This window comes from Pelophylax lessonae (genome assembly GCF_965119305.1).
Source record: "Pelophylax lessonae genome assembly, chromosome: 2".
NCBI classification, from domain to species: domain Eukaryota; kingdom Metazoa; phylum Chordata; class Amphibia; order Anura; family Ranidae; genus Pelophylax; species Pelophylax lessonae.
In genome coordinates, this window is record NC_138769.1 from 374,011,311 (window position 1) to 374,032,772 (window position 21,462).

At 40.9% G+C, this 21,462-nt stretch overlaps 1 protein-coding gene across 4 annotated transcripts in view; it reads right to left on the bottom strand.

Moving 5' to 3' along the window:
• Positions 1-1,511: 1,511 nt before the first annotated feature.
• LOC309547741 (CYFIP-related Rac1 interactor A-like) overlaps positions 1,512-21,462 on the bottom strand; it is a 67,791-nt gene continuing 47,840 nt past the window's right edge. For all 4 annotated transcript variants that reach the window (XM_082247722.1, XM_082247721.1, XM_082247723.1 and 1 more), the window contains 9 exons: positions 19,447-19,568; positions 13,674-13,779; positions 13,288-13,424; positions 9,521-9,598; positions 9,004-9,120; positions 8,729-8,808; positions 4,000-4,126; positions 2,131-2,201; positions 1,512-2,039 (listed from right to left, as the gene is read on the bottom strand). In XM_082247722.1, the coding sequence (XP_082103848.1) occupies positions 1,976-2,039; positions 2,131-2,201; positions 4,000-4,126; positions 8,729-8,808; positions 9,004-9,120; positions 9,521-9,598; positions 13,288-13,424; positions 13,674-13,779; positions 19,447-19,568 (902 nt within the window). In that variant the 3' untranslated portion in view covers positions 1,512-1,975. The remainder of the gene's footprint in view (positions 2,040-2,130; positions 2,202-3,999; positions 4,127-8,728; positions 8,809-9,003; positions 9,121-9,520; positions 9,599-13,287; positions 13,425-13,673; positions 13,780-19,446; positions 19,569-21,462) is intronic.

Below are 21,462 nucleotides of genomic sequence, written 5' to 3' on the forward strand. Positions count from 1 at the left end.
GACTCTGGAGGGGGTGAAGGAAGATAAAACACAGAACTCTGTCCTAATGGAGGAATACAGAGGCTATTTTGACATTACGAGACTGTGTACATCAACAATAATCTACAGATTGGTGAAACTGCTGTGGTTGTTTTGTTCTGGAGACGTTTCAGGAAGTTTGAGGAAACAACTTTAAAATAAGAGAACTCTCAATTTTCACAGTTCTCACATGAATCAGTGTTCTCATTTATAGAAACCCCCTCTACTTAATTATTTAATTATATTTTACATAATATTCTGTCCCAGTGACATTTGTCCCCAAAACAAATACAGAGCATTTTTCCCGTTAGGGACAAAGACTGCAATAAAAGCTCGACAAAGCTTTTAACCCTTTAAGTTTTTAATATTAAAAAAAAAAAAAAAAAGTTGGCTAAAATTTAGTGCCTAAAGCCCCGTACACACGATCAGATTATCGAACGATCTGTCGTCCGCTTTTTGTGGCATGCTAGTCTGATGTGGAAAGTGAAGAGGTTATTTTCATACGAATTTTCCCGTATGACAGAATTCTACTTCAGAAGTGATGTCATGTGTTGGATTGCTTTGTATGTGTTCTTTCATCTCTGAGCATGCCTAGTCTTGCTCTTAAGATTTTTTTCCATCGAAATCTGTACTAATGAGACGAAAATCGGACGTTGTATTACAAAAAGTTTATAGCCTGCACATCAGGATTTTGTCAGCCAAAAAGTTGGAGTTGGCTGTCGAAAGCACCATACTAACAATCCGAAAATCGGCAGATCGGTCGTCGGACGAAATTTCCCTTCAGATTTTCTTATCGTGTGTACGGGCCTTTAGGCTGGATACACGCTATACAATTATCTTTAGATTTTTTCCTTACAATTTACCAAAACCATATAATATGAGGTTAAACCTAAACACTTTCAATTTGTATGCAATTAGGCAGGCCCTTGCACTACATAGTTGACGGTAAATCTAAAGGAAATCAAACAACAAAAGTTGTATAGAGTGTATCCAGCCTTAAGCTGGCCTCAGACAAACTGGTTGGACGTGAAAGTACAATCTGATTTCCCTCAAGGCACATACTCTAAGACGTACGACAGAGTGTTCCATAAGCGGTCTGCTCTGCCAAGCTGACAAGTTTACTTCAATACAAAATTGAGAGTTGGGAGAGGCAGATGGTGCAGAAGAACCTCTTGGTACTGTGTTATCAGGGAAAGTATGGTGGGGGTAGCAATTGCAGATGGTAAAGGCTTTCTAACCAAACAGTTTATTGTTGCCCCTTAACAGAGAATGGCTCGGGGCATCAGAGAGAACCCATGTCCAGTCTCAAATCTATAGGTACCCCAAAATTGCTTTAATATTGCTTTGAAATCCCTGCATAGTGAGGCAATCTGGTACCCTGTGTAGCCTTATTTTAAAAAGGGATCCTCTGGTCATTTTGAAAGGAAACTCAAAATGAGAAACATATGTAGGTTGCCATTGTTGAACTCCTTAACCGGTTGGTTGGCGAGAGTATTGAAGCAGTTGGATCAGCATGACTGCCGTGTCAGAGGTTAGCAATAAAGAGGTCAGCAATTACATCCTATATATTATTCTTCGAACAGGCTTTCTATAATGGCCATGCCAACATTGCTGGATGGCCATTCACATACAGGTCAACTATGCACACAGCAAAATTATGCAGGTGAAAAACACTGTAAAACCTTTACTAAAAAAGAAAGAAAGACATAAATGATAAGCACCACACTGACTACAGCAACAAGATAAAGAGACCTGTCAGGGCAGGGATGACTTGCCAATGCTCTGCAGCAAAATAATGCAGAGCATAATAAGGCAGCAGTACAAGACCAGTGATGTACACAGTCTCTCTGCACAGCAGAGGGATACCTAGATGAAGACCTAAGGTTGCCACTTATTTAGACATAGACCCATCTTTTGTTTCAAGCAGTGGTAGTGCCTGGGACACACGTACAATGGCTCACTGTAGAAGAGCTCTGATCTGCTTGGATGTGGTGTCATCGTTCAGGTGACGGGTTGTATATCTGAATGAAAAGGAGAGAAGAGATGATATTACTGAACATGCTGCATTCACTAACCCATCTGTGCTGCTGGTGTTATTTAAACATACAGTACCTGAGAGCATTGAGGAGCCCTTCTGTGCTTGTTGATGGCTGGTCTTTCAGTACCTTGATGCAGCCTTTCATCTGCAAACAAAGGCAGCACTCATCCACTGTATATAGAGAACTGTATACAAGTTCTGTCTATAATATGTGTGTGTGTTACCGACACATGCAATGGATATTCAATAGAGTTGCCAGTTCATTTACAATGATGTCATTTCTTCTGTTTGTAAGGGTTTGGCATGGAACTTTACTCGCCCAATCAACACTAACTATTTTAATCCTTATGCTGCTAGTATTGGTAAATTAATAAGAAGGTATATTATATTAAATATAATTTTAAAAGTTTAAAAATTATTATTTATTTATTTTTTTACATTTCTTTTGTTGCTTTCTGGTTTCTGGCCTAGGGCAAATTGATGGTAAACATCCCAGGAGTCATCATGTGTTTTTTTTTTCATAATTTTCAGCTAAGCACATCCTCCTGCCTGCATGCCTCAGCTAAGGGCTGGATTCCAAGAAGTAAATGCTACTTCAATTATTTGCCCTAACTCAAGATTGCCACAGCTAGAAATTATGGGGCATATTCTTCAAAGTGACATCTCAACGAGTTTGCTTTGAATATTAAAATTAATTTAAATAGCGTTGTCGGTTTGTGGTTTTCAGATACAGTTAAGTTCCGTTTAAAACCAATGTGCAAATATTGAAATAATAGAGCTTCCATAGCTGCCTTCGACTCATGTGATTGTTCGCTGCTCCCTCTCCCGATCTGACAGCTACAGTAGGAGGGGCCGAGAATCCCCCGCTGACGTCAGCCAGGAGGAGAGGAGGAGAGCAGCGAGCAGTCATGTGAGCACCGAGCAGTGCTATAAAATAAGGTAGAAATCTGCATACTTTTTTACAAAGCACAGACACTGGGGCATAGAATGTTTTCTAGCAGAGGGGATTGTATGTACTTCACAAAGGTATTTCAGCAGCAGGAGGGGAGGGGCGGGCTCTGTCTCGAGCTGACAGGCAGGGGGACAGGAGGACAGAGTAGGGCTGCAGATGATGGAGGCACGTAAACTGACCACGATGTCAGGACTCAGCAGCCATGGTAAACTTGGTCAGTTTATAGGGGGGAGGGCAGAACCAGGAAGGATCAGCCAGGTATTTTTAGGTGATAGAAAGGGCCAAATTACTCAGAACTAGCACTGTGCTGTATAACATGCTTTAAAGGAACAGGAATATTATATATTTTTTTCAGGGTAAAATACACTTTAATATGCAGATTGCTTTTGGGAACTGAGAAATAGTTAAAAAATTATGAAAATTACTATCAGCTATATAAGATGGGAGAAAGGGGAATTCTGCGACCTTTTGAATCTGGTGCAGGTGTTTTAAAGGGCCATACCGCCAGAAAAGTGGGGCAAATGCTTTACTGAATTCCCCCAGTATCTGCCATTGCTGCTGACCTCCTGAAACTGCTAGCTGACTCTATGATGACCCAGTAGCTCTGTATATTTTCACTGATCACAAGTATTCAGGTCAGGAAAAGTTGCAGTAAAATCAGAAGACAATGGGCTTGATTTACTGAAACTGGAGAGTTCAAAATCTGGTGCAGCTGTGCATGGTAGCCAATCACCTTCTATCTTCAGCTTGTTCAATTAAGCTTTGACAAAAAAAACTGAAACTGATTGGTTTCTATGCAGAGCTGCGCCAGGGGATCAGTATGACAACTGGACAACTAGCATTTTAAGAGAGCTCGGCCATAGGTTTTCATTTTATGACTCAAAATTACCATTGTGCATTATAAAATATAGCGCTCCTCACTAGAGTACTGTGACACTGACACTTTTACAATATAGATTTTTATATCACAGCTTCGCATTAAAATACTCACATCAATTTTAGAGGTTTTTGCAAATGCTCCAACAGGATGTACATGATCATACAAGATAATTACACCAACCATGACTCGCATACAGAACAGCAAAGTCTCATTGCTGGTGAATCTGCTACGGTAACCACTGGGAAAAAGAAGCAGACAAAAAAAAAAAAAAAACATTATATGCAGTACATGCAAATAAAATAACGGGAAATAAATGTTTGGGTTTTTTAACCCTTTCATTACCAGGGGTCTTTGTAGCCTGGCCAAATTTCAGTATTTTTTTGTCAACCTCATAATAAGCCTGTGACTATTTTGCCTATTAACCACTTCAAGGCCTGTTCTGACATTTCTCACATACATGTAAAAACCAGCATTTTTTTCAACAAGAAAACTACTTAGAACCCCCAAACATCATACATTTTAAGAAAGTAAAGACTGTGGACAATAAAATGGTGGTAGTTGCAAATGTTTATGTTACACAAAATTTGCGCAGCGTCTATCAAAAGCAAATTTTCAAAAAGACATACACTTTAATGAATTTTGTGCCCGCAAACACAATATAATGCCGTTTTCTTGTCATATAAAAGATAATGTTATGCTGAGTAAAAAGATACTTAACATTTCACATTTTAAAATTGCACACCCACATGGAATGACGGCAAACTATGGTACAATAACCTATCCATAGCTGATGCTTTAAAAGCCTTTTCTGGTTAACAGTTTAGAGATAAACAGGAGGTCTGGTGCTAAAATTATTGCTCTCATTGATGTTTGCGATGATTCCTCACATGGGGTGCAATCACTATTTACATATGCGTGCAGGACCTCTGTGTGGGTACGCATTTGCACATAAACAAGGGGGGACAGGGTCAGCTTTACTGCTATCACATCGGATGACCAACATCCCTTGTGATAGATTGGGCAGTGACAGGTAGTCTTTATTGAGAGATCTGGGGTCTTTTAGACCTCCCAAAGCAGTCAATCAAACCAAGATCGGTTTGATCAGCTGCTTTACTAGCCAGTAACAACCGAAAATGAAAGTGACAAAATTCTCATTGATTCCAGCTTTGTTCACTATATAGAAGATCGGGCAATGAAGTTTCTCCTTCATCTTTATAATCAGCCAGTGCAACTGCCCACAGCAGCCCTGGGCTCTCCCATCCCACCTGTGGTGCGGGTTTGGCGAGGGTGTCCCCTCCTGCTGGTTGTAAAAGTGTTGTTAGCTGTTTGGATTACTTTTACAAGAAAGGGCACTAAAGAATATCAGCAGCTGCAGCCATGATCCTGGCATCACCACTTCCCAATGAGGACATATATACGTACGTCGATCGGGAAGTGGTTAAAATCATTTTTACATGGTCTAGTTAAAGTGGTTGTAAAGGCACAAGTCTTCTGTGTGCAGCAGCCCCCAAAGCCCCCTAAAACTTACCTAAGCCCCCTCTCAATCCAGGAATGTCCATGGGAGCCTTGCCTCTCCAGGGACTCACAGTCCTGATTGGCTTTTGGTAGCAGCAAAAGCAATTGGCTCCCACTACTGTCAATCACAGCCAATGAGCCAATCAGGAGACAATGTGGGTAGGGTCAAGATGTGTGAATGGACACACAGGGCTGCGGCTTGGCAGTATGCCTGCTTGGGTGCTCCAGAGCAAGCTGTTTGCTGTGGGGGCACCCGGCAGGAGGAAGGAGCCAGGAGCCCCCGAGAAGAGGAGGCTCTGGGTTGCTCAGTGTAAAACCACTGCACAGAGCAGGTAAGTATAACATGTTTGTTATTTTTATTTTTTTTTAAAGGCTTTAATATCGCTTTAAGGACATAAAAGGCTTTAAACTGGCTTACTGATTTAATAATTATCCAGCTCATATGTTTTCTATTATAAGCTAACAAAGAATGTCAAAGCTGTTCGGTCAATAAACAAATGTGTAGTATATTTTAGATTTCTAGATATTTTCTCCATAGGCATTTTTCAGTACAATTGCTATAATTCCCCATCATGGGCAATAGCTTTGGGCAAAAAAGGCTATTGGAAACCGGTAACATTCAAAAAAGATGAGACTCTGTTGCCAGATGTTTCTAAGCTAAAAATTGCAAGCTCTTGCAAAACGGCAAAAATAAAGATCTTCAAAATTGTAAATAGGTGACGCCATTACAGCCCATTCATTTAGCGTTAAGCCTGCCATACACACTGAAATTTAGACCATAGCTTGACTTTTGTCGATGGAGCTATGGAAGTGAAAAATTGTTAACTGAGCCATGACTGCAGTTAGATGCAGTTGTTGTTCAAGTATTCTGACTACAGAAGGTGTCAGGGCAAGGGAGATTCCTTCCAACCATGCTCCTTAGAATGACAGGCCTAAAATTATTCTTCTACCTCCTGGCATGCATGGAGAAGTGTAATGTGTCACTGGGGCTTATGTATATACATGCTCCTGACTGCATATGTGTGCATATGCATGTATGTATGTGTGTATGCAGGTGTTTATTACATCTTTTTACATGTTGGTTTTTACTTTTTTTTACCCTTTTTTCTTTTTGCTACTATCACAAGGGGGATGAAAAGCACTTATGTAAAAAAAAAAAAAGAACAGGGGTTCTGTATGGAGATATTAGGGTTCTATAAGACCCATGATATTACCCCTCCTCCTAGTACAAGTGAATCAAGGGCAGAGAGCCCAAATCAGCTTGTACTGTACACCAAGCCAGAACTTTGACAACTCTCACTCAGAGCTGATCACTGATCATTTCCGAGTTCTTTCTCAGCAGAAGGAGGTTAGGAATGGAGGTTTTTTTTTTTTTTATTCTTCGTCATCTTCATCTCTGCTCCCCACTGCAGTCCCAGCCTCAAGAGGAGCAAAGTGAGCCCAGAGACCTGGAGGCGCACAGGTGGGAAGTAACAGCTGCCCATCACCTGCCCACATGGCCACCCATTTACATGTCTGTACGGCCACCCAGATCACTTCTACTGTGAATCACACATGGGCATGATTAGAAGAAAACGAATGCCCACTGTTTCACTGTTTATTTTAATCCTTCTACTGCACCATCATAACACAGCTATGACCCTTAGCTTTACAATAATTAATCATGCCAACGTTTTGATTGATAACTCCACTAAACAGGTACCAATCAAATCCTGTAGGCATTCCACTGCAGTATGCAGTTCCCTCTTGGTGTTCAAAGTTATCTCAAGGGTACTGCAGCTGCAAGCATTCGATTTATATAAACGTTTTCCTAGCACCAGGCAATTGCAAGGAGAAGGTTTATATACAGAAGGGCATATATTAATTAGTAATGTAGGATGTACTGCAGATGTCATAATTTCCTTCATTGTTGGGCACACACCCACAGGAATAGCGGCAGGACCTCCTGTCCCATTGAATACTTAGTGCCTGATCTCTGTAAAGCTGACCATAGACCTAACCAACAGCTACTATATCTAGTATAAGAACTTTTCTGACTGCAAATTAATTGGGTGCTTAGGTTGAACCTCACATTGCTTAGTTTTGGTAATTCCAAAAGTCATTTAGAAGAGAGTGTGCAATCAGATTGCAACATATGTGGGTAACTTAACAGAGCTGTTGCCAGCAGTGTTTTCAGAACTACTCAGCTCCAATAGGTTCTACAGCATCCCTGCCCATACAGGCTTGTATCAATGGGTTTTGTTCAACTCAAGTAGGTTTAGCATTATCATGCAAGTCTATGGAATGCATATCCAATTTTATGCAGGTCAAATTCACCTGTCCTTTAATGCTGAATGTTCTAAGTGATGTCAATCTTATGCCATCAACACAAGCCCATTGACACAGACCATTAAGATGTAAGAAAAAATATATACACTGTGGCTAGTTGTGGCTTTCAGGAGCATCTAATTATAATGTATATATTTTTTTCTTGCATTTTTATAGCATATGATCTGAGTACTCTAGACCAGGGGTCTTCAAACTATGGCCCTCCAGTTGTCCATGAACTACAATTCCCATCATGCCTAGTCGGGTCGGTGAATGTCAGAGTTTTACAATGCCTCATGGGATGTGTAGTTCTGCAACAGCTGGAGGGCCGTAGTTTGTAGATCCCTGCTCTAGACAACGTGTTAGTAGTTTACATGCAGTAAAAGGCTGTATTCACACTATTGCGATGCGGGAACCAACGCGATTCCAGTGTGGGTTCCCACACATCATGTCTCTGGCAGCCGGTTCAAACTTCCCTCTGCGAACCGCTGTGGGTGTCAATACAAAGTTATTGACACCCCCAGATCGGTTCGTAGATCGCAGTGCAAACTGTCAAAAAGGTGCAGAAACCTGATCGCATAGGTATGAATACCCCTGTGATCCAATTCCAGTGCTGTCCATAAAAAGGGTCCTGCACCAGTTTTGTCCGAATGCGATGCAAATTCAACCATACAATGTGTATGGCTAAATTCGCATCTCACAGACATCGCATGGGATCTGCACTGCAATGTGGTGCCAATCACATTGCAGTGCAGAATCTGAAATCGCAATAGTGTGAACCAAGCCTTAATAGTGTGTGATCTGAACATCTCTGACAATATGTTATCACATCACATGGGGGACTAATAGAGGGGAAAAAAAATTTAACAAAATAGAAACGCAGCATTGTCAAACAAGCATAGCATAGCTCACACAACAGTCTGATGTTATCTCAATTGAAGTACATAAGTGAAATTAGATATTAACATGGCAGAGGAAGTAGGCGTGGGTTGGCTTTATGTGGCTTTAGGATACTTACGGATTCTCAAGCATAACCCTGCATACACATGCCATAGTACTTAAACAGTCTGTTGTGTCCTCAATCGGCAAAGACTTGTTCTGCAGAGGTACAGAAAAACCATATTACTATATATTTAGATCAACACACACATTGCGGTACATTATGTGAACTAGAGACATGTAATTAATTATTTCTGCTGTATGTTGCACTTAGTGTACTACTCTATATATATAGGAGAAACCTATACAGCCTTTTGCACTGGCATTATTTCCCTTTCTATCTCTTATACTCACCTCAGAGACAAACTTGGTAGTTGCATTGCTCAGCGTTTTAAGCATAGGTGTAGCATCAGCATAGAACAAAGACATGCGATTGGCCATCTCATTGTTTACATCACACTCTGCATCCACCTAAAGGTATAGGCAAAGAATATTATTACAGGTAGCGCCATCAATTTACAGAGCATTTTACATATATTGTACATTCACATCAGTCCCTGCCCTCAAGGAGCTTACAATCTAAGGTCCCTTATTCACATTCATACACATACTGGGGCCAATATAGACAGGAGCCAATGAACCAACCAGCATGTCTTTGGAGTGTGGGAGGAACCCGGAGTACCCCCACACAGGTAGAACATGCAAACTCCAGGCAGGTAGTGTCGTGGTTGGGATGCAAACCTACAACCCTAATGCTGCTAAGTGGAAGTGCTAACCACTTAGCCGCTGTGCTGCCCAATATATATGCTTTATACAAGGACGCTAACTTGGCTGAAGAAATTCTTCAGCATCATCATGTCACAGACCTTACCTGGAAATTATTTAGTCGATTGCGACTCACAGTCCGTCTGTAATAACTAAAGTCATTTTGTATTGCTGGATTTGTCATCTGAAGAAAACAGATGTAGAAAAAGTTTATTATCATTTGTTAAGCAAAAGTCTTTTGTGACTTATCTGTCCATTATATTTAAAATGTTCTCTGCCCATTTTAGCTTTTTACCTAGGTAGTTACCATAACTAGATACAGTGGGTATAGAAAAGAATCCCCCCCCCCCCCTTTAAAATAATCACATTTTGTTGCTTTGCGACCTGAAGTGGAGACACAGTTTTGATTTTATTTAGCTGTAGTTACTAGTGCAACTTATAACATCCAAATTAAATATATAACACGATATTAAAAAATTTAAAAACAGAAACACTGAGTTGGAAAAAGGATCACCCACTTAGGTCAGTATTTTGTTTGACCAACTTTTGCTTTAATTACAGGCTTTAGTCTGTTGGGATATGTCTCTACTACTAACTTTGCACATCTAGACTTTGCAATATTTGCCCACCCTTCTTTGCAGAACTGCTCAAGTTCAGTTAAATTTGATGGTGACTGTGAACTGCAGTCTTCAAGTCATTCCACAGATTTTCAATGGGGTTTAAGTCTGGGCTCTGACTAAGCCATGCATGGACATTCACCTTTTTCATCTTCAACCACTGTGTGGTCATTTTTGCTGTGTGCTTTGGGTCATTGTCATGTTGGAAAGTGAACCTTCTTCCCATTGACAACTTTCTGGCAGAGGGCAGCAGATTTTTCTCAAGAATATGACGGTATTTTGCCCCATCCATTTTTCTTCTATCCTGACAAGTGCTCCAGTCCCCGCAGCAGAGAAACACCCCCATACCAGGATATTACCACCTCCATGCTTTATTGTAGGAATGGTGTCATTTAGATGGTGAGATGTTTTGGATTTCTGCCAGACATATTATTTGGTGTTGAAGCAAAATAATTAAATTTTAGCCTCATTTGACTACCTTAAACGCACCTTGAAGATTTTGAGGCCACATGAAAAAAGTAGTTATGGTCAGATCAGACTAAAATTGAATTATTTGGCCTCAAAATCAAACGATATGTCTGGCAGAAATCCAATACAGCTCCCCATCCAAATATCACCGTTCCTACAGTAAAGCATGGAGGTGGTAATATCCTGTTATGGGGGTGTTTCTCTGCAGCAGGGACTGGAGCACTTGTCAGGATAAAAGGCAAAAAACAGATGAGGCAAAATACCGTCATATTCTTTAGAAAAATCTGCTGCCCTGTGTCAGAAAGTTGTTAATGGGAAGGAGGTTTACCTTCCAACATGACAATGACCCAAAGCACACAGCAAAAATGACCACACAGTGGTTGAAGGAGAAAAGGGTGAATGTCCTTGCATGGCTTAGTCGAAGCCCAGACTTAAACCCCATTGATAATCTGTGGAATGACTTGAGGACTGTAGTCCACAAATGGTCACCATCAAATATAACTGAACTTGAGCAGTTCTGCAAATAATAGTGGGCAAATATTGCAAAGTCTAGATGTGCAAAGTTAGTAGAGACATTTCCCAACAGACTAAAGCCTGTAATCTAAGCAAAAGGTGGTTCAACAAAATACTAAAATAAACGGGTCATCCTTTTTCCAACTCAGTGATTCTGTTTTTGAATTTTTACATTTTTGATTTTTTTTTTTTGACATGGGGTTATATCTTTCATTTGGATGTTGTAAGCTGCACTAGTAAATACAACTGGATACGACAAAAACTTTGTCTGTCTTCATTTCAGGCTGTAAAGCAACATAATGTGATTATTTTAAAGAGGGGGAGGTGATTTTTTTCTATACCCAGTGTATCTGTCTTTATCAATTTATTAACCATTCTTAAAAAATCTAACCTATAGCTTAAAGTGTACATCAACTAAATATTCTATTAAGGCTATATATGTAGCTTATGTTACTGAAAGCATTTTCTTATATCTGTAAAAGTGCAAAAATAACTTGATTATGTCAGAAATTTAGAGCTGTTCTGTGTCATGTGCACCCTTCCTCTGTTATCTTCCAAAATGATGAAGATTAGGGCAGTGAGAGCGATGCGTTCAGCAAAAGACAACTGGACAGTACTTACACTGCTCAGTCCACAAAATGCTGTGTGTTGTCAGCAAAATTTGGTGCATTTCTAGGACATCAGGAGGTATGTTTCTGTACTTGCAGGGTCTTTAAAGTGACAAAACATTAAAACATGTATGGATTGCTGCCATGTACTGCATATTTTTTTTTTGTGTCAACATATACTTTAACATCCATGTGGATGTTAGCATGTGGGCAAAATTACTTTTGATGACAGACCAATTGCAACAGCATTGAATAATTTCCTTATATTAGTGAAAATAGTGAAAAATACAGGATGTTTCAATCCAGTATGCTTTAGGAGGCTTCCTGTGCATCCCAGGCAGGGATAGAAAATACGATAAAAGTGGATAGGCTCAAGAACATGACTTTCTAACATTCCATTTTTACCCGCATGGATGACAGGTGTTAGCTGAATGGTGCCGGATCCATGGTAAGGACAAAAGCCACTACGTTGTTAATTTTATTGTTTTTGCATGCATTAACATAGTTAAAGGAAGGAGTGTTCATACACAGAACCATAGATTTGACTTTGGATTACTCTTAGCAGTTGCATACCCCTTATTAAATACATCATTACTATATTATTATTATTTTGTCCCCTATTAATAGAACACTGCCATACTATGCAATTCCTTACACATTATAAAGAACCAATTCTGCATTTGAATCCCTGAAAGAAGTTTATGTTCTAATGCCCTTATTATATTCATACCTTCACTAGGTCCAGTTACATACCGTATTTTCCGGCGTATAAGACGACTGGGCGTATAAGACGACCCCCCTAATTTTCAAGTTAAAACATAGGTTTTGGGCTATACTCGCTGTATAAGACTACCCCCCTTCCGAAGCAAGGCAACACCATTGAAAAACATCAGATTTCTCATAGATCTCCAAGGTACCCCAAGTACTGTAATACATGTAATCTCTCATAATATCTCCAAGGTACCCTAAGTATTACCAGTAGATGTAATCTCAAGACGCTGGCTGTGCGGGAATCCTGTACTGGTATACCGTATGTACCGTAGCTTCGGCTACATACAGTATACCGCGCTGAGCCAATCGCAGTGAGCGTTGTATTCTATTATTGAATGCAAAGAGGTGGGCTGATGTTACTCCGCCAATCCGAGCAGGCTTTGCATTCAATAATAGAATACATTGCTCTCCCTGATTGACTCAACGTGGTACACTGTATGCAGCCGAAGCTACGGTACATACGGTATACCTGTACAGGATTCCCACACAGCCAGCGTCTTGAGAGATTACATCTACCGGTAATACTTATACTTAGGTTACCTTGGAGATATTATACTCGGCATATAAGACGACCCCCCATTTTTGGAGGATTTTTTTGAGGTTCAAAAGTAGTCTTATACGCCAAAAAATAAAGTAGTTACATAGTTGGTGAGGTTGAAAAAAGACACCAGTCCATCCAGTTCAACCTATGGTGAGTGTGTGTGTGTGTTTATGTCAATAGTACTTCGAATACTCAAGTTACAATCCAACTAACCTACTAATCTAGCTATTATGTAGTGAGTAAAAAAAAAAAAATAATGGAATGTTTCTAAAATGGTGTGGGATGCCTAAAAAAAAGACAAAACACATTTCTGAATACTTTGCACAATGGGTGAGGCCTGCCAGTAATCTCATACCTTAAGCTCATCAAAGCTAAGGGTAAAATGCAGGATCTCAGCAAACTGTTTGGCCAGGGCCTGCTCTCTCTCCAGGTGTTGGGTTGGAGCATACGGAGGTGAGGTAAGTGCTTCCAGCAGGCTGTGCAGTGCATTTTCTATGGAACAACAAATATTTCCAGTAGAGAGTTGGTAAACCACAGACATCAGGCTAATATATTCTTATGGCATTTTATAAAAGATCTGTCAATACTAGAGTCATATAATTTGGTACAAAGTACATGACACACAAATCCTTTGCATTGCAGCACATTGACTTGGGATGCCAAGCATAGTAGTCACACTACAAAAAAAATAATGAACATGAAATTGCGAAGAGTGTGAAGAGCATCATATGTGAAAATTACCAAGTCGTAGAGAGAATTCATAGAAGCGTTTAAGTTTGGCTACTAGAGGACACACAGAGCGCCATGCCTCTTCCTGTAGATGTAAATCCAATGGGTTCTGTATTGCCTGAATAAAACAAAGGGAAATACTACATTAGTACGTATCTGTATCTGTATGTATGAAACAAGATAAGATGTCTAAAAAAACAAGCCATTTGTTTAGCAACAATAAAGCTTCTAAACCTGTGTTTCTGGAGCTTCTAAACCGAGTTTCTGAAGCTTCTAAACTTGAGCTTATCATAAATCTGACCCACCTACTGTATTCCGCTACACCAGTGATGGTGAACCTTGGCACCCCAGATGTTTTGGAACTACATTTCCCATGATGCTCATGCACTCTGCAGTGTAGGTGAGCATCATGGGAAATGTAGTTCCAAAACATCTGGGGTGCCAAGGTTTGCCATCACTGCCCTACACTAAACTGCACTAACTACTCCGTCCCAGCTGCTTTTTATGCTTCAGTCACATAGCTGACAAGAATAAAACTGTATTTTAAGAATTCCAGTATCAAAATACTGTATATCACCCCATTTAAGTTGGGGGGAGGGCAGCAGGGGTTTCAGTAGAAGTACACCTCGGCTGTAGCTGGCAAATTTTCTTTTTTACTAAGATTTAGTTCACACCAGCCACTGCGTTACAATGAAGTGGGTGGTGTGTGGTGCGGTCCTATGGGATCACCTCACCAGTTCTGGTGTGAATGTACCCTAAGTGTTTCTTCTACCAAGCTCCACCACAAAAACAGTAGCCCTAAACTCTTGTTTTTTGTTATCCAATCATTTTTTGCCTACTTTGTTGTTTTAAATGTTCATTTGTCTTGTGACGCTTTACTTATGCTAGCAGCATTTTTTTTTTTTTAATGTTCAGGCTTTTTATTATTTTTTTAGTGGTGGTGAAAGTGGTTGTTATGAGTAAGGCCATACTGGCCAAAACATGTTAGAACCTCTCCTTTGCCTTGAATGTAAGCCGGAGAATAAAGGTGTTTTTTCCTTTTGGTTGGATGATTGAGAGTCTCACAGGAGCCTGAACAACACTGGTATCACCTGTGGATGAAACATTATATATGGGTGGTGGAGGTAGAGTGCTTTTATACCTCTTGTTTGAAACTGTTGGTTGGCTTGAGCATATATGTGCCCTTTAACTCCGCCAAAGAGTCATATGGATGTTTAGTAGGAGAGAGAGAAATAGAACAGAAAGTAACTACCAAACGGCACAAAGCCATCAACTCTGGCTGGGGTTATACACACAATAGACCTACTGCAATCCTAAGATAATGTTCCATTTTGAGTGGTCTTTGGGCATATAATAGAGACTGTCACTTCAACAGTGACAGTTTAACTGTTGAAAGGTATTAGGTGCAGGCACACCAAGTACAGCTTTTATTGTACTTTACTTTAACTGAATGCTAGGCTATTCTGAGCAGGCAAGGCTGCACCGTTGCCAAAGTGTTCCCAACCTCCTACACACATGCTCATTGGCCAGTGAGGTTGTTAATCATAGTAATAAGCCAATAGAAATGTTGGGGACATAACTAAGTAGCCAGATGCAAGACTACCAATAAGTGTCTGAGCTTTGCATGATCAAAATGGCCCCACATTCTGGCAAAGCAGAGGATACTCAAAGATCTTGCAATTATATGGTACTTCAGCTTCAAGTATACTTAAAGGAGAAGTACAGCCAAATGAGCTTCTTTCTGCGCTCCTATGACCCGTTTTCAGGAGACAGCGGGCCTAAGCCTGCTGTCGGCTGATGTCACCGAACAGGTCCAGGCTCGGGAAGGATCGCAACCATATAGTTGTGATCCACCCACATGCCACGAGTCGCTGAGAGTCTGAGTTGGCCACTTCTGCTCCCTCCACAGCCCAGGGCTCCAGAGAGTGCATTGGGGGCAGAACAGAGAGCTGCTGACTGACAGTCACCACTCCCTGCTAAGGGAGCTCAGAGAACTGAGTGGACAGGGGACAGATGCAGCATCGGAGTGATGCTGCATCCAGCTAGGTAAGAATTAATCTGAAAAAAACCCAAACCCCATACTTCTCTTCTAAAGTAGCAGGGTCTCTTTGGAGAAACATATCACTTTTTTGCTTTAAATATTACTTTGAGTAGTGTCGACACTGGTCCCTTCACAGAAACACAAAACGTAAGGAGCCAGTTAACAAGATCTGTGATCTCTAGTAGGAGATCTCCTCATTAGGTACCTGAGAGATTAAACAAGCCACCAAGTAATCAAATCAAACCTTTCAGAAGCCAAGGAAAATGAGCAAACAGCTTAGATTAGACTTATTCTTTAACCATCTCCTAAGCTTTTGCAAAAATGTACTGATAAGATTTCAATAAAAGTATATGTTTAAGAAAGTGTACAGCGGTGGAACACAAACAGGCACAGAGAAGAAGCAGAGGTCAACTTTATAGGTCATCAGCATTGATTTCTCACACTGTGCACCAGTACATTGTTTATGTGGCAAAGATGGAGGTTATGTAAACTCACACAACACAAAGTCAAATGCCAATGGGTGGAACTGGCATTCAGCACAGGTACAAAAATATATTTCGAGCAGCAAAGCACAATGTTAGAATTATTAAATAAACACTGGGGAGATTTACAAAAGTCTGAGCAAAGAAAATGAACAAAAGTGTAGCTGTAGCTTAAAGCCCCACTCCAGGATAAAACTTGTTTTTTCACTAAATTTCCTTCATGCTCACCTCTAACCCACTGTACTAAGCATTTTTCCTCCTTACCTTGTGATGGCTGATATGGTCACCTAAGTCCTCCCTCTAGGTCCCTCGTCACCGCCGATTCCACTTGAGGGGACTGCTGATCCAGTGAGGTGATGCCCCCTCCGAGATCGCTAGTACCCCTACTTTCCCTGTTATTTCTGTAAGCGCTCCATTCACACCTCAATTACCTTCCTCTGATCCCCCACCTTTTCTCATTTTCCCTTTTGCCCAACCCCATGCTTTTATATCCTCTCTTATTTCTCCCCTACTTTACCTTGTCCTATATGGAAGGTATGCAGGAAGACATTCCTCATATTAGGTTATTGATTTTTATTAAATTGTATATAAATCCTAACAATGATCCTCTCTTTTATGGTCTATTTTTTTATTTTATTTTTTTAATCCAAAGTGAGATTGAAGGTCAGGACAAGAAAAGAGAAACATCATATATCACAGATTATACAGGATATACATTTTTGCATAGATATAATCATAACCAGCATATACTATATTACCAAAAGTATTGGGACACAAACATGAACTTTAATGGCGTCTTAGTCTGCAGGGTTCAATATTGAGTTGGCCCACCCTTTACAGCTATAACAGCTTCATCTCTTCTGGGAAGGCTGTCCACAAGGTTTAGGAGTGTGTCTATCAGAATGTTTGATTATTCTTCCAGAAGCGCATTTGTGAGGTCAGGCACTGATGTTGGAGAGAAGGCCTGGCTCACAGTCCCTGCTTTAACTTATCCCAAAGGTGTTCTAATGGGTTGAGGTCAGGACTCTTTGCAGGCCAATCAAGTTCCTCCACCCCAAAACTCGCTCATCCATGTCTTTATGGACCTTGCTTTGTGCACTGGTCCAAATCATTTGGTGGAGGGGGGATTATGGTGTGGGGTTGTTTTTTTAGGGGTTGGGCTTGGCCCCTTAATTCCAGTGAAGGGAACTCTTAAGGCATCAGCATACCAATACATTTTGGACAATTTCACGCTCCCAACTTTGTGGGAACAGTTTGGGGATGACCCCTTTCTGTTTTAACATGACTGCGCACCAGTGCACAAAGCAAGGTCCATAAAGACATGGATGAGTGAGTTTGGGGTGGAGGAATTTGACTGGCTAGCACAGAGTCCTAAAATCAACCCTATAAAACGCCTTTGGGATGAATTAGAGTGGAGACTGCGAGCCAGGCCTTCTAATCCAACATCAGCGCCTGACCTCACAAATGTGCTTCTAGAAGAATTGTCAAACATTCCCATAGACACACATTAGGGAAAATGTTTTGGAATCTTGAAAGACTATGCCACAGTGGCCCTAATGAAGGGGTCCTGAAAGGTCCTGAAACCAAACTAAGCAGTCCTGGATAAGATTCTAAATGAATAAGTGACACTATCTGTACGGATACATCTGCACGCTGCAAATTTAGCGGTCAAATGCTGTATGATGTTCATTGCAGTATATTGACCATGCATGCATGTCTAACCCCAATGCAAGACAACAAGTGGCAAGGATGAATACTTGTAAAATCATTTATCAACGTGGTGGTATACATATACATTTTAGATAAAAAAGCAGAAAAGCAATTTAGCAATTATTCTCTATATTGTGGATTTATTCAGTCAGGCAAAGATAAATGTATGGAGTTTCTCTAACAAGCACTAGTCTGACTCTACGAAACCAAAATCTGATTGGTGGCTGGATTGCTAAATTTTGCACATCAGTATGGTTCTTGGTGCTGTGTAAGGCTCCATTGGTACGTGCGTTTAGCCGCACTATGAATCAGCAAGACTCCACTAATCCCTAAGGTTGGGATTTATTTCAGGTACTTATATAGCACCGTCAATTTTGCTGCGCTTTACAAATATATATTGTACATTCACATCAGTCCCTGCCCTCAAGGAGCTTACAATCTAAGGTTCCTAACTCAAATTTATACATACTAGGTCCAATTTAAACAGGGGCCAATTAACCTACCAGCATGTCATTGGAGTGTGGGAGGAAACTAGAGTACCCAGAGGAATCCCACACAGGCACAGGGAAATCATGCAAACTCCAGACATGTAACGGCAATGTTGGGATTTGAAACGATGACCCTAATGCTATTAGGCAGAAATGCTAACCACTTAGCCACTGTGCTGGATTGACAGCTGCATGAAGAGGACTGTGACCACTGATTCCATACACTGCATTGAAAGGCTGTATTGCATGCAGCTGCCAATCCCAACCACAGGAATCAGTAGATGTTTGCCGCTGGGATTCAGAGCATTGCTAAACGCCCTTGTGAAAGGAGTCTAGGCCTCCTTCACACAGGTGTACTACAGCGTACACCCATGCAAGGACTGTGATTGCCTGCATACACAGGGCAGACAGTGTGCATTTGGGGCTGTGCACCCACACTTACATGGCTGTCAAATTGGAAGCAGTAGCTGTGTCTAGGCAGCGGCTGCATCCCAATTAACATGAATGGGACTGCCTGCACAGGGATGCATGGAACACCTGTGCATCCCCATGAGGGTAAACATGACCATCACAGGGGTGTATGCTGTACTATGCTCATGTGATCGGGGCTTTATGCCCCGTACACACGTGCAGATCGTCGGCTGAACGATCGGCCGTCTTTTGTCCCCGGGCTGTCGTGTCTGTTGAAAAGTGCAAAAGACTGCACAAGAATTTTGTCCGCCGACTACAGCCGACTGCAGAAGTGATGTCATGTGATGGTTAACTTTCCTTGTCTTTTTTCTTTTCTGAGCATGCCCAGTCTTGTAAATCTGCTGTCTGTCGGCCGAATTCTGTATTGACTGGCGAACAATCGGCCGCTCTGGTGTCGGCATACAAAAATTTTAATGCTTGCACGACAGATTCTTTTCGGCCGAAAGTGCGCTGTCGGCTGTCGGAAGCATCATACTAACAAGCCGAGAATCTTTTCGGCCGACAATCTGCACGTGTGTACGAGGCATTACTGAACAGACTTGAGACATGTGTACAAGCATTAATAAGTGTCAGCTGTGCAGGACAGAGCTCACCTGTCTTATTTCTTGCCCAGCACCCCGGTATGATTGCAGTTCAGCCAGGATACTCTGTGCTTCTTCTAGGACAGAGTTGACTTGATTCCACACTATTGTTTCTGCCTCCGTGGGCTGTGCATCTATAATTCCCAAACATAATAAGAGAGTGAATGTGCATTTGACAACAGAGCTAGCAAGCATAGAACAACCCATTCAGTTGAAAGTACAATATGTTGTTTTTTTTTTTACTAAGAGGAACACTGAACGCAGTAAGCGTTTGCCATAAAATATTTAACAGCTGTGCGCACACCAACAAAACAGCAGACATACAATAAGAATACTAAGATATGTTCAGTCTGGGTCCACGGTACTAAACAAAATCTCTATGAAAATGGATTTTTCTCCATGAGGGTGATTTCGCCTACAATGTCATCTATTTTTCTCCCAGGGTTTTTGCCTCTTAGGCAGATGTATTGCCTGTAGGATTGACTCAAGCAGTGTCAGGACCTCTAGCCAAGGCTCTAATAAAGGAAACAGTGCATCAAGCAACCATAATGAGAAGAGAGTATATATAGATTTATCGGATCTATACAGGGATTTGCTTTAAAAAAAAAAACGAATCCAGGCTACAGAGGTAATGTATGTTAAATGTAACAGCTAGATATATAAAGGGTTCACTGTGTCCAAATGCGTAAGTTATTAAAGATTCTGTACACATAGCTTGCCACTAAGTTCTTTTCTTCCAGTAAAAAAATGGGGGTAATTTAAAGGAGGTAAAAATATTGCATGTTGTTGATGCAATTTTACCTGTTTGCTGAAAAAGAATGCACAGGTGTTTAATAATAATTAGGATAATAATTAGGCAGGTACAATAGCATATTGGGTGTTACTACATACAGTAAGCACAAAGAATAGAAGTACACAAAGTACACCCATAGGACACATATACAAATGAGGACAGAAAAAGATTAGCCTGTGCTATGTCTATTATTTTAAGACATTTCTTAAAGCCGTATTTAATACTGTTTTAAGCATATAGTTATAACCATGGTAAAGCCTAAAGTGTTTTCTAAAGGCTCAGCTTTTTTTCATAAACTTAGGTAATAAACATGTTATACTTACCTGCTCTGTGCAAAAGTTTTTTGCCCAGAACCTCCTCTCCTGGGGTCCCTCGCCGGTGTTCTTGGCTCCTCCTGTTCTGTGTCTGTCCCCATAGTAAGCGCTTGTCATGGGGGCTGAGTGCATCTATTGACATACACAGTGCGGCTCGGATCTGCTCGCTCCTTACAGGATTTGATTGACAGGAGCAGGAGCCAATGACTCCCGCTACTGCCTCTGAGGAGAGAGAAAGCAATAATTGCTGTTTTCTGGCACAGCGCTAGATGGAAAGAGGAACCAGGGAAGGGGCTGGGGGTAAAAAATACCTTTAGCCTTTAGAACCAAGAAAGAATAAGTGAACTTTTAAAAAACCTTAGCTTCCACTAAGATTGCATATTTTTACAAGCAAACCCAGACAAAACAAGCTTGTTTGCCAATGTATATGATTATCCTTTTAATTTTCTCCTTTGAAGGCTGCGATCATCTAGGGTTCTATTAGATCCAATCTTATTCAACATCCAGAAAAAGTCATCTGAACAAAAACAGCTCTTCCTTTTAGATTTGCAGGTTACCTGGGCTAGCTTAAAATAAGACTAAACTCCCTAAATCAACAATAAAGTGATAGTAAAGGCTATTTTTTTAAATAATAAAGATGTTATATTTACCTGCTCAGTTTAATGATTTTGCACAGATTTCTGTATCTCCTTTATTTCAGTCCCCCGCTGTCCGCTCCTTCTTCCTACAGATGCCCCCTAAGCAAGCCAAGTGCTAAGGGGACACGCCTGCAGGTGCACTGCTGAGCTGAGCTGTGTGCAACCACAGACACACACAGCTCCAGCAAGCCAAGCCCCCACTGCCTTTTCATAGGAGTTTGACGGACAGCAGCAGGAGGCTATGGCCAGGAAGCAAGAGCAGTGGTGCTGCAGCTGAGACAGC